The sequence below is a fragment of the Lepisma saccharinum genome, chromosome 18 (genome assembly GCF_977018435.1).
Source record: "Lepisma saccharinum chromosome 18, izLepSacc3.1, whole genome shotgun sequence".
In the NCBI taxonomy this organism is placed as follows: Eukaryota; Metazoa; Arthropoda; class Insecta; order Zygentoma; family Lepismatidae; genus Lepisma; species Lepisma saccharinum.
Genome location: NC_139246.1, coordinates 20,250,086 through 20,264,362, shown reverse-complemented (window position 1 = coordinate 20,264,362; position 14,277 = coordinate 20,250,086). Strand labels below are relative to the sequence as shown.

At 35.3% G+C, this 14,277-nt stretch overlaps 1 protein-coding gene across 2 annotated transcripts in view; it reads left to right on the top strand.

Annotated features, from left to right (window-relative positions):
• The window catches only part of LOC146002442 (uncharacterized), a 92,897-nt gene that overhangs the window by 32,892 nt on the left and 45,728 nt on the right, over nucleotides 1-14,277 (top strand). For both annotated transcript variants that reach the window (XM_083140278.1, XM_083140277.1), the window contains exons 4-7: nucleotides 339-424; nucleotides 4,338-4,443; nucleotides 6,517-6,746; nucleotides 13,598-13,664. In XM_083140278.1, coding sequence (XP_082996404.1) covers nucleotides 339-424; nucleotides 4,338-4,443; nucleotides 6,517-6,746; nucleotides 13,598-13,664 — 489 coding nt within the window. The remainder of the gene's footprint in view (nucleotides 1-338; nucleotides 425-4,337; nucleotides 4,444-6,516; nucleotides 6,747-13,597; nucleotides 13,665-14,277) is intronic.

Below are 14,277 nucleotides of genomic sequence, written 5' to 3'. Positions count from 1 at the left end.
ACGGTTGCGATTAGTTTGGATTCTGTGTACTGCCCTAAAACATGTTTACAAAGGTAGAACAGTGATTGTAGATCAACATTCATTTGGACTGTGGCAAAAATGCATGAGAATCTCACCAAGACTTGCATGAAACTTGTAGCAACAAAACATAGATGTATCTGATTGTTGCACAATGGGTAAGTGCATTTCTTGAGGAGGTTGGGATGTGTGTGTGAGAGCAACCTCAACATGAGCACATGCATGGTGTTATCACCTCTTCCTGACAGTGTTGCCACTTTTAAATTTACAGCCCACGTATAAGACACTTTTTACAAAAAAATGTACATTTTTTATTGCAGGATGAACATAGAAGATTGATGGAAGGTGATGATGATATTGTGCTCTTAGCAATTGAACCAATGCGAAATAGGTCAAGAACCAATAGGTAAGCTAATAGGAGAAAGTTTGCACCTTATCTCATCACTGAAGGTTCCAGGCATGATTCACCAAGAGCATATATCCTCTTCATAGGGATTAAACTAAAGAGGCAGAAAAGTGAAAGAAATAGGTGCAGGTTCATTTTTTCAATAACCGACCACAGTGGTAGTTATTAGCACAGTACACTACAATGACAGGGGTCCTGGGTTCAAATCCCAACCTGGGCATGGGTGTTCTTTGTGAGTGTCCTTTCATTACATCATCACTCATCCTCATCATCATCATAGCCAAAAGAGGCAGAAAAGTGAAGTAAAACAATGTAATTCAATGAAATAATTTTTTCAATAATACTTTATTTTTCAAGATTGACCAAGGTGTCTTCTGATCTTGACTTCTGGGAATTATTAACACTGTATAATTAATATTATTATATTGACTAGATCTTTCACTTTTTTCTTGGCTAGAATTAATGAATTTTCTCAATATTTTGATGCACTGTGCATTCATCTTTCTCAATAACCAAGAGTATAATTGTATTTTGTATTGTAATTTCAGCAATTAAAGAAGCACAAGTTATTATTATTAATTAATTAATTATAAAATGAATGTATGGATCATTTGCAAAGATTTATCACTGTATATTACATAGGGTATTATATCCTAATACATAATCCAGAATTACTAGCCAAATTTTCCATTAAGGGGACTTTCAGACCAAAGCGTTAAGCAACAAATGTCTATTGGAAACTAACCTTCAGAAATAAATGTGACCATTTGAACAAAGGCAACATGACAGACTGTCATTTGAACTGGGGCATTGTGTCAATCATGTTGCCTCAATCTTTTGTTCATGCATGTGCAGTGAATGCTTTTTCTTCGTTGCTTGGGTGTGAAATCCCCATGTCGCCAATTGCTTTGGTATGGAAGCTCCCTAATTTTTTCTGATTCTTATGACATACCTATACAGTCGTTGCCTTGTAATCAAAGGGTCTCGAGTTTGATACCCGGCGGAGGCACATAGTGGTTCGGATCCCAATTTAAACTGTAGGTCCACTCCCAATTAGCCTTTCTGTGCATAAAGTGGACTTAAAACACCAAATCAATGATATACCTGTGCACAGAGGTGTGGCGTGTATGTAACCAGTGTTACCGCAGGTAACAGCAAATGTAAAGAAATTAAAAAGTTTTTTTTTTCTCGATAAAATAACAACATTGTTAAATAAGTTAAACGACAGCGTTGCAGTTGAGTGTATATTGCAGAGGACATCTTTTCTGCAGCCGATAAAAGCGAAGAGACAGGCTGTTCCGCTACCCTCAAGAGGCAACAAGAGGAAAGGGCGCCCGCCAATGCAAGGGAACAGCGGGGAAAGACTTGGAGGCAAGTGTGCTAGGGGGTTATTCATATGCCTGTTTAGGGGCCCTGTTGCCGCTGTGGCCTATCGGATCAGCAAGTGTTGTCACATTGGATTTCCAGAAAAGAGCTAAATCCCGCCTAAAACGGGGATACTGAAGCAACAAGAGCTAGACTGCAAAGCCAAAGCCGGATTTAACTACAACTGAAACCGTTTAGTAATAGACAAAAAGATAAGTACTTGATGTGATTCGTGATTTGGACAAACCTTGCTCCAAAAAACTAAGTTGGCAACAGTAGTACGTACACATCTGGACTTCCTCCCACCGCTGGAGGAGGGGAATTCTGTCGTCTGCTCAATGCAGAAATGTCAAACTGACCCGAATGTGTGGTTCTTCTTCCCCTTTCCACTTCTTTGCAAAGAAACAGAGATGGTTGACAAGGCTCGACTACTATTCACTGGATTTTCGCGGTAACTCTCTCATGATTGGTAGTTCTTTCTAGGAGTGATTGTGGCTAAATAAATCATTGAGCGGATTGCAAAAAAATAAAAAGAACAAAAATCCAGATCAAAGGCATGTTTTTTTTTTGGGGGGGGGGGGGGGCTGCGGTAGGGTGGAGATGATAACGTATGATCACTGGTAACACGTTTGAAAAAGTCACGCCACGCCACTGCCTATGCATATTCCTGTAAATTTTTGTAGGTGTAGATCTCAGGTTGTTGACATAAAATTGGGCAGCAGAAATAAAATAACCAAATAACAATTGTCATTATTACTATAAACTAATAATAATAATTTTATTTTATGGCTCATTCATTACTATTACATCCTTGGGGAGACCTCTACATGAGTGATTATTCAGCACAACTGTTATTATTGATTTTTTTTTTATATTTCATACCGCTAATATATTAGAATGCATAGTTATTCTATTTTGTTATTAACTTTTACATCTTGCTGAGGAAAACTGGAAATCCTGGAAAAATCAGGGAATTTATTTTTTCTAGAAAAGTCATGGAAATATCAGGGAAATTTACTGTGTTTCTGGAAAAGTTAACATTTTTGTAGTAGTTCACTATAGGTAGGGTTTTTGAACAAAGAAATAAAGGACAAGCAGCAAATCTTTAATTGGTTGTGGACAAACTATACTTCAATATGATAAACTGAGTATTACTGGTAGTTACTTTAGAAATTGTGTATTAAATACTCTAGGGATAGATCATATTATAAACTATTTTCATCTAGAAATCTACTTCAGTATGTGGCTATTGGAATTTCCCTCATGGTTGTTGCAATTGTTGGGTTGTTAAAATTAATACAGATTTTATCAATAACTTTTGTACAGTTATGCATTATTTATTCTAGGGATGGGACAGATTTATTGGTACTCTGTCGGTATCAGCCAATATAGGCATATCGGTGTGTCAGTTTAGCGGTAAATTAACCGATTATTATACCGATCGGGTATATCTATAAATATCTTACAATTTAGTGCAAAATTCTGCCATTTTGTTATAATTTTTATGCATAATCTCCATGCCCTACATTTTAATAAACTAAATGTCTAAATTTGTGATTTCTTTTGCACTGCAGTCACCTGGAAACAAACATTTATTACTGAGGTCAATGAACTTCAAGTTCTTCAAGGACATTTGGAATTTTATATCTGTACTTTATCGGCTTTGGCCAAAATTTCATATCGGCCCATCCCTAATTTATACTATAATTGTTATGATTTTTTTATATATAAAAATAATTTTTAAGTGGGATTCTATACCTAAACTCTACTGATCTTGTTACACACACCTTTACATATATGAATGACCATAATGGCTTTGGTCTGGAAAACCGGAAAAGTCAGGGAATTTTGTTTTTTTGAAATTGTAGACATCCTGGGAAAATTTTAGTGATAAAATTTTTTCTTCGACTTTCTTTTGAAAAGAAAAATACATTTGATTGAGTTGTAGAACATGAAAACATAAAGTTCTCACCTGGTTCCTGCATTTTTGTTTTAATGCATTTTTTTCCTGTTGGAAATACCAAACTTATTTATTTCTGTTGTTGGCAATAAAAATATTAACCTTTTTTTATTTTAAGATATTAATTTTGTAATTGTATTAGTAATGATGGAAGATATTTGATTTTTAAAAAACAAGAGTCTCTAATTGAATTCATCGATGATAGTGCAAGAAGATATCACCACAGTTGTAGTAAAATAATTACTCATATATTTAGATTAGTCTAATAATGAAGATGTGTGTGACATAAATTTCATCATGTCGTCACTCATCCCCATCTTTACAAATTAGCCAAAAGTGGCACAAAAAGCGAAGTAAAATAAACCAAATCTAGTGATGAAGAATGTGACATTACAGACAATCAAAAGAACATTAATTACTTCTTGTCGTAGGCCATGACAAATTGAACATTAGTAGTTAGAATAATGGAAGTTGAAATATTGCCAGGAAATATTTGTTATTGTGAGCATTTATAACTTTGATTAGCTATCCTATTTTGTGGTCATGTACAAGATTCTGAACAGTTTACGTGTTTTTTTCTTCTTTTAGACTGAGAGAAGAGGCTGTTATCAACATTTCAGATGATGATAATGAAATTGAGATATTGGACAACACAAATGAGCCAATTGAAATATTAGATGATGAGGAGGAGATGGTAAGTAATGCTGAGAGTACTTGCTTAGATTATGCATGTAAGCCATCTTGATGGACAACTTTTGATCTCGCCATTGCAGTTCCTGGATTCATGGCATGGGCATGGATGTTTTTTGTGAGTGTTCCTTTATTAAATTCATCATATTGTCACTCATCCTTGTTGTGTTTAGCAAAGAGTGGCAGATAACAGGGTGGCGACAGACCTGGAAAACCGGGAAAAGTCAGGGAATTTTGTCTTGATTGACGACTTTATTTTATGTTTTTTTGATGGAATGAATGTGCCAGGTATTTGTTTTGCAAGATTATAAAGATTTATAAAGCGTGAATGGAGGGTTTTGGGGCAGGGGTGCACCAGCACTGTGGCACCGTCCGATAGTTGTCAGACTTCGTAGTTTGGCATTTTGTTGGACATTCTGAAGGAACATGGAAACAAATAAGGGTGCTATGCAAACCTAAAATTTGTCGGACAATCATTTAGGCTCCATTTTTGTCTGATACCGCCGTCCGATCAGTGTTGAACTTCGATACAATGTATCACTACAACATGCGACAAAAATTGCATGCATGGCATTCTTATGGAATTGATTTTTGTTGGATGTCTTCAGACTGCAACATCTGACGAAAATTGCATGCATAAACGGAACGTTAGACTGCTGGAATTACTCTTCTGGCTCACTTAACCTTATTTAATGTAGCAATGCATACGGAGGTGTAATTTCATTCCCCCGGCATAATACTGGTTTTGCACAGGTTAACATATGTTCACAATGACATTTAACTGCTATTCGATGTTAGGAAGAGTCCAACAAATCGGAATATATCTATTGAATAGACAAAATGAAACAGATATCTGCATTCGCAAACGTTATAACAATTTGACAAGTGTATGCTCCCAACCTCAGTTTTCTGCTACACTCGCATTTGTGCAAAGTCAGGAGTGTATAGGGAGTGGTCCAATATCTCACTTTTTTGAAGTGATGCAAAGATCCTGCATACACTCAACTATGTGAATTTGCTGCAAATTTGCCCTGTCTAAATCTCTCTCATATGTGCAAGAGTTATGTTGTTTGCTTTGCAGAGAAAAGAGAGAATGATACAAGTGATAATGCATCGGAATATGAGTCTGCATTCACGATTCTTGCAAGCAGAGGGTTCCAAACCTCATTGGAAATATAAACATATAATAACGAGAAAGACTAAGGAGATTGATAAATTACAAAATGTATTTTTTCATCAATGACTCTTCACTCTAATCTCATTTACTCTCAACCTTAAAAATATTCAAATATTTTATTGGAAACTGGATGCACATGAAAAAAATCACTTTAATAACCCATCCCTAGCTTGTGAATTGTAATTATTTTCAAAATTCACTATTTTGAAGTTTAAAATCAAATCATACAGAAATGAAGTCAATTTCTCTAAAGATAATATTGGTACTTAACACAATCCATACCTGGATCTGTCCATTTGCAAAAACATGGATTTAGTTTATAATTGTCAGGGAAAATTTAAAATTTGTCTTGGAAAACCTGGAAAAGTCAGGGAATTTCATTTCTGCTTGTCTGTAGCCACCCTGGATAATGTGTATGTTACACTTCTCTCTTGCTTCCTCTCTCTCTACCCCTTTCAACCCCCTCCCTTCCCGTTCCCATCAAAGCAGGAAAAGATCTCCAAAGATGGATTGTGGATTTTTTTCCTGAGGTGTTGATGGTGAACAGGAATGTCCAGGAGGACCAAGTGATGAGGTATGCTCTGAATAGCCAAAGAACTGTACCTTTGTATCTCTTTAGGAACAATCAAAGTACCACAAACTACCGAGTACAGGTAGTTTTGAGCTGTCATTTTAAAAAATGACTGCAGCTGTGATTACCACTTCAAAATTTCAGCACGAACTCCATGAATCTCTGCTCTCATCCCATCAAGAGTTACAGATAATGTACAAATGTTTTAGTTTCATGGTGGACATCCTGCATATCATTCATGTGCTGTAATATGTTTTCAATGGCTAAATTAGTTTCAATGTTTTTCCTCCTAGTGAAAAATAAGAATTGTGTTTTTTTTTTTTTTACAGAATGAAAGAGTAGTGAGTGCAAATGTTGAACATGAAAGTAGGGGCCCTTCAGGAAACCAAGAGGGAGAGGTTATTAAAGGAAGTGATGTGCTCATAGAGATGGTCAGACAAGAAGTTGGAAATATCCAGGTGAAAGTTGAGCAAAGGCTGAAAGAATCTGAGACTACAGAGAATAATGTGAAGAAAGCTTTGGTTCCACATCCAACAGTAAAAGTGGAACGTAGTCCTCTGTAAGTAAGATCTCGCTTTAATCCTTATTGATGGCATATGGGATAAAGTTTTGCCAGTGTATGTGCATGTTGAGGCCAGTTAACTTAAAATCTATTGCAGCTGTCATTTTAGAACACAGCATGAACGAAAATCTCCAATATGGAATTTGATTAGCCTCAAACTAAGGACTCTTACATTGTATCTAAATATATACCTGTTTGGCTGTTACACGAAGAGAGGAAATTCACTCTAATAAAGTTCATGTTTCATTTTTCCATGCAGTTTTTGTTCGCGATCGATTTTACAACCCGTCTGGTAGCTTCGTCAGGCATGTACTGTCTTGCCGCGAGTGACATGGTTCAAACATGAACTTATTAGAGTAAGAACTATTATTACTAATTATGATTGTGTTGGTCCAATTTCAAATTCATTAACTAAATCTTTAAGCTGGTAATGATAGCTAATTTAATGGTAGTAATAGCTAATTTCTCGCAACAAGCTACAGAAATTTTGTAACTAGCAACTGTAGGATGCTACTTCAAATTAGGGATGTGTGTTTGAATTCAAATAATCCAAACCCAGTCGAGTTTGAATCCTGGATCCAGTATCCAGATCTTTAAATATTAGCACACACCGATCCATACTTCCAACTGCAGGAAATAATTAGCTGGTAATTGAATTTCAGTTTATTGATAAATTACTCATTTCTGTCAACCTGGTTAAAAGGTTCATCAGTTAATAAAAAAAGGGGGGCTATAGGTGGGATATTCCAGGACAAAGTGCGCCTGAATCTCCATTTTTAAAATTAAATGCAATGCTATACTTTTATTCTATCTTGTGAGTCAACAATCTAAAATTTGGATAAAAATTCAACTATCGTACATAATTTAGTTAATAGTAGAAGGTATTCATGATGGATGTGGTAAACGCAGTTTAAAATTACGTACGTGAAATTTAGAAATTTCCCACTTCCGCATTACACAATTTAATGGTTAAATCCTATTAATTTCGAAGATCCACTATCTTCATTCACAAAAGGGTACGGTGTTTGAAGCGGAGATGGTACCGCATCACTGCTTTGTTTGTTCCCGGGTGGCGGTAGTTGCAAGTTCTCCTGTTCAGCAGTTCTGGCATGCACATCCCACTGAATGGGAGAAATTGCCTGGAACAAACAATGCAGTGACGCGGTACCATCTCCGCTTCAAACGCAGTACCCTTTTGTGAATGAAGACAGTAGATCTTCGAAATTAATAGGATTTAACCATCAAATTGTGCAATGTGGAAGTGTGAAATTTCTAAATTTCATGTAAGTAATAGTAGAAGGTATTTAGATATCAGTTGTTTATTTTCATTTTTTATTTACTTTTGTATTGTGTCCCTCCCGTGACACCAAAAAACAATTAATATGTGTTTAACTGTTACATTTCTCCTTCAACTCCAGTACAACATTTTTCTCTTTTTCTAAAACAATTTATTTTTTATAATTAGAAAATTTACCGAAATTTAAATAAAGTTAATTAAGTAAAGAGGAAGTGTTTTATCTCTTCCACAAAAAATTGTTCCCTAAGGTTAGTTATGTTAAATGAACACCATTGAGTTTCATAATTCATTGCCCAGAAACTGTAAGAAAAATCTTAATAGCTATTAGTAGAATTGTTACTTTAAGGGGGACAGGGACAATTTCCCCTAGGTCTTTCTCACTATACCATCTGCCGATCACTATTGCCAACTTCGCTGGCTCTTTCGTGCAATCGTTTGGCTGTGAACTGTAGCCCCTGCCCCACTATGATGCCCCACCGCTGGCATCATAGTGGGGCACAAAGACGAATTGCAATGAGTGTACAATTTTCACGTGACGTGATATTGTTATATTGGCTGTGTCACGCACCCCCTCTTACCTCCCCAGCTACTTTTAAATTGCGCTGTGGCTAAGGTGAAGGTGACTGTATACTAGAAGTTAGTGGTGTAGAGCTTAATATAGGATTAGATACATTTAAGATTATAGCAGTATACAGATCACCAAACAGTGACATAAATCTCTTTGTAAATGCTTTGGACAACATGCTAAACCATTTGACAAAAAAACATAACAAACTATTAATAGTTGGAGATATAAACATAGATCTTCTAAAACAAGACACAAACTGTGCTCAATACTTGGACACCTTGAAGTCAAAGGACCTAACTCAAATAATTCAAGAACCAACTCGAATAACAGAAAGTACAGAAACCCTGATTGACCATGTAATAACAAACATACAATCAAATCACATTAAAGCTGAAGTCCTACATACACTTGCTTATCTCTGACCACACGTCTCAAAAAATTACAATACAAGGGAAAAGGTTAGAATACTCAAAAAGTTACACAATAAAATGTAGGGCTACATGTGAGCAAAATATAGATTATCTTACCTCTTACATCAGGAAAATTGGATAGACCTTTACCAACTAACTGACACAAATGATATCTGGGAATTGCTAATAAGCCACTTAACATATTATTTAAATGTAGCTTGTCCCAAAACAACAAAAAGAATATACCCTAATAAGAAGAAAGTGCCACTAACAGAAGAAATTATACTTTCGAAAAGTAATATGAAAATATAATATGAAAAAATTAGAATTACAAAAGACACTAAGCACCAGGAAAAGTACAAAAATGTGAAAAAACTATTCAAGAAAGCCATAAAGAATCAAAAATCAAATTTTTTCAGTAAACAAATAAAAAAGTCTGTTAATAAACAAAAAGCCATTTGGAAAATAGTTAACAATCACCGTGTATCAAACACAAACAGTGATAAAGCAAACATAAAAGTCATCAAGGATGACACTGAAGTAATTGACCCGAATATCATATGTAACTTATTCAACGAATATTTTATAAACTTAACCAACACAAACAGAGAGAATGAAAATAATGACAAAACATTAGAGATCCCAATTGAGAAATATCGGCCAAACAGTATATATATCCCAGAAGTAAGTGCTAATGAGTTAAAAAAAAGTTATACAAGGTTTAAAAAACAAAAAATCACATGGACCTGATGAATGGTCAGCTGAACTTATTAAATCCTGCTCAGAATCTATTTTAGAACCCCTGCTGTATGCAGTCAACAATTCAATAAAAGTTGGTACATTCCCCAAAGTTCTAAAACACAGCACAGTGATACCCATATTCCAAAAAGGAGCTGCAACAGACATTGAGAACTACAGACCTATCTCCCTAACATCTGCTTTTTCAAAGAAATTGGAAAAAATTTTATCAAATTATATTATAAAGTTTTGTAACAAATATAACATAATAAACAGAAACCAGCATGGATTCCAGAAAGGGAAATCAATAAACACAGCTCTAGCACAGTTAATCGATTATGTAACCGAAACATTAGAGAAACATGAAGCTGCAAACACTATATATCTAGATCTTTCCAAGGCATTTGATAGGGTAAGACATGACCTGCTTATGGTCAAACTAAGCAATATAGGAATAAGAGGGATAGCTTATGAACTTATACAATCTTATCTACAGGACAGAGTGCATATTACTCAAATAAGCTACAACATGCATGGTATAGTCACTAACTTTAAATCGCAAAGTAGGAAAGTGTTAATGGGGGTACCCCAAGGATCAATCCTGGGGCCCCTGCTCTTTATTTTGTACATAAACAATGTACCAGAATACCCAAACACAAAAATTGTCACCTATGCAGATGACACAACTGTTCTTGCCAGAGGTATCGACCCTAGGAAGCTTGAAATAAACACTTTTATCACCATAAACCAACTGGCACAATACTTAACTTCACATGGATTAATAATAAACAACAATAAAACAAAATTTATGATATTCAATACAATCCGAAACATGGATTTTGAGTCACAAACACTATGCATAGACAATGTGCTCATAGAAACTGTATCTTCAGTAAAGTTTTTGGGAAAACACTAGATCAAAAATTAATGTGGGAAGAACAAATTAACAACATCTGCAGTAAATTATCATCTAATCTATACCTGCTAAAACAAATGGCTGAATATAATTTAACAGAAATTAACAAATGCATATATTATGGACTAATTTACCCCTGTGTTGAATATGGCTTGGGGTGGATCATTTTATAATAAACTGTCGGAATACTGAGACTTCAAAAGAGAGCACTTAGAATAATGAACAAACTAGGCTGTAGGGAATCTTGCAAAGAGTTATTCAGGGAAAAACAAATAATGACAATATACTCCGTATACATCTATAAGGCTATAACGTTTGTTTTAAATACTGGAAGCATGACTAAAAATAACCAATTACACAACCACAATACAAGGGGGAAAGATAATTATTACCAGAACCAACACAGACTCAATATCTCAAAACAATCATCAATGAATGCCGGAAAAATATTCTACAACCAGCTGCCTCATGACTAGAGCCCGGAAGTTCAGGCATTTATTTTCGTTAAAATAGGCAGGCAAAAAGGCATTTATAATGTGGAAAATAGGCACTAAAAATGAAAAAAGGCAAAATAAACCGAAAAAAGGCACATTTGGAAGTCGCTTACTTTTATCTATAATTTCTGGCAAAATGTTAAGATCTACATTGGGAAGAGCATTTCAATTTTTCCGTCTTGATTGCACATAAATAACTACAAGGTGTTTTTTTAAGTTCTCAACATTCATTGATAGTCGTCTGTCAGAGAGAATGTTTTCATAATAGAAAATGATCTTTCTACTTCGACAGAAGTTATTGGAGCATACATAAAACAAGCTAATGTAGCTGGACTCATTTCGGTAACAACATTTTCACCTTTTAGAATATCACAAATTGATTTCAATTGTTTCAAGTACTCATTTGCACTCACTACCCGTTTGCACTTTTCCACAACAGCTGACCCCTTTTCTCCTGGCACTTCCATCATCTGCTGCATAGATTCCTCGTAGATTTTCATGGATGCTATAATTGTAATTGTCTCTGGCAATGCACCATAATGTGCAAAAATAAACTTGAATAGCACAGGAGTTTTTCACTTCACGAATTGAAGCCGCTTCATTTTCTGGAAGAGCATCTATCACCTCACTAATTTTTTCAAGGTTGTTAGCATAATATATAGCTGCAGATATCCAGGTTCCACATCTGGTCAAGACTGGTTGCGGAGGTAAACTAAGCTCAGATGCAACTTTATTAAATTTTTGGGTTTGAGAGGGAGATTTCAGAAATATCTTCTTTGTGTTCGAAATCAACCTGTCCACTTCAGCATTCAATCATGCACAAGGAAATGTTAACCGAAAGGCAATATCCTAACTGAGCATGAAATACATTTTCCTCACACTTTTCTCCTTCAGCAATGTTGAAACATGCGTGAGTTCGATATTACTTAAATGAGGCAAAAATTATTCACATAATAAACGGAAGAAAAATAAATGCCAACAACGTTTTTTGGGAGGAAAATAATTTATATACACATTTTTTTAAAAAAATGGTCAAATTTCATTGAAAAAGGCAAAAAAAAGGCATTATAATTAAAAATAGGCATTGGAGTCCCAAATAGGCAAAATGAAAAGGCTTCTAAAACATTCGAAACAACATAAAAAACGTATATCCAGAAAAATTTTATCAATATATGCAGTAGATAAAAAGAGGCATTTTGCCAAACTTCCAGGCTCTACTCATGACATAAAACTGATACCTCCAAAAGATAAACAAATACAAACAATAAAAAATATTTGACAGATAGAGCTCTCTACAGTATCGGAGAATTCATGGAACAAGACAATACAACGTCAGTGTACTAAAAAAATATGTATTTTAATTGTATTCTTATTTCAATCATGCAACAATGATAATGTGTTTTTTTATTTTTATTGTAGTGTAATGAAGTGTATTTTTTCATTTTTACTTTGGTGTAGTGATGTAATGTACTACACAATGTTTCTTCTTTTTTGTTATGATGTACTTAACTAATTATTATTTCATTATGTATCTTGACGTTTTCCATGCCCTTTTAAACAAGGGTCAACGGAAGAAAAATAAAATTCAAATTCAAATACAATATTGTTAACCGGGAATCCTTTATTTCCGATTTCATATGAGTATCAGTGGATTATTGAGATGGGTGATGCCGCCAAATCTAGGTGGTGGAAATTAAGAATAAATTGCCATAACTTTAAAGCTAACGGTAATAGCAGCGCTCCCATCCCTCTGACACCTAAAATTACCCTAGGAGGCACTTTATGCAGCCTTCGTTCATCTAGCTCCTTGAAAGTCATCTTTACCTCTATTAATGGTGAAATGTAGCTCTCTTATGCACATCATATTTGGCAACACTGCCAGGATGGCCGTAGGAGGCAAGGAGAAACGCATTAGGATAATGGGACCATTATTTTATTTCTTCTCTCGGAAATATCAAACATCTAATGACGTAGAAAGTACATGGATGGAAAAAGGACACGTTCGTATGTTATAGTAGGAGGAAAAGTCAAAACTCCCATTTGATTAGCCGTAACTTGCAGTTGAAGTTGATTTCCCATAAGGAATGCATGGGATTCTGTAAATACTTATTAATCATATTTTTTAAACATCGTGTCTAGCTTACTATTCAACTTGAAAAACAGTTTCAACTTGTAACATGGAGAGAAATTCATACTCTCTTGAATACTAATCCCTTTTTTTAATTAGCAGTGCCCAATCAGACGATATTGAAATAAACGCACAACAGGTACGTAATGGTCCCTCTTCGCCTTAATGTCAAAAAACTAGCCTGTGCATCCCACCCGTGACAATGGAGTTGCCCAGGTGTATTACTTTTTGTTAGTGTGTTTGTGCATTTAATAGCTGTTTCAGCTTGAACTATTTTGAGTTTTTCTTGCTTTTCAGGGCAGAGAGAAGTCTTGCCAAAAGCAATCATATTACAGCTGAAGAGTTTAGAAATACAACACAGATGGTAAGATTTTGTGTGTTAATGCTAAATGTAGTGGTTGAAATTATGATACTTGGCTTGAACTGCTGTGTGCATAGTCGAACACGTTTAGTATGGGTGTTACTTTCTGAATGACCCTTCATAAATTTCATGTAATCAACATCATTATGATTAGCCTGGGAAAGAGGTGTGTGAGTAACAGGCCCATGACCAGGGGAGGAGCCACAGGGGCCATGCCCCCCCCCCATCGAACTATGGAATATTTAAATTTGAACTTGTAAAATGCTATAAAAATAACATTGACGAGTTTTCAAATTTGTAAAATTTCAATTTTCTTCTTGCATAAATTAATGTGTTTGTGGTGTAGAGAGACATACTCCAGAAGTTTGCAGTCTGCAATAGTGTAGTTTTAATTCTATAACCATTGATGCAAGGCTGCCAGCAGTGGTAGCAATTAGGGGGGCGTTGGGGAGAAGGGGCAGTTGTCCCCGTTACTTTTTTCCACTTTTTCCCCTGCACTATGCTAAATCTTGTCTACTAAGAGAAAGTGAATTGTCCTTGCCCCCTACCCTGCCCCATTTTGGCACCCAATTGCCGCTGCTGGCTATCAGACGAAATGTCTCCTTCTTTTGGTTAA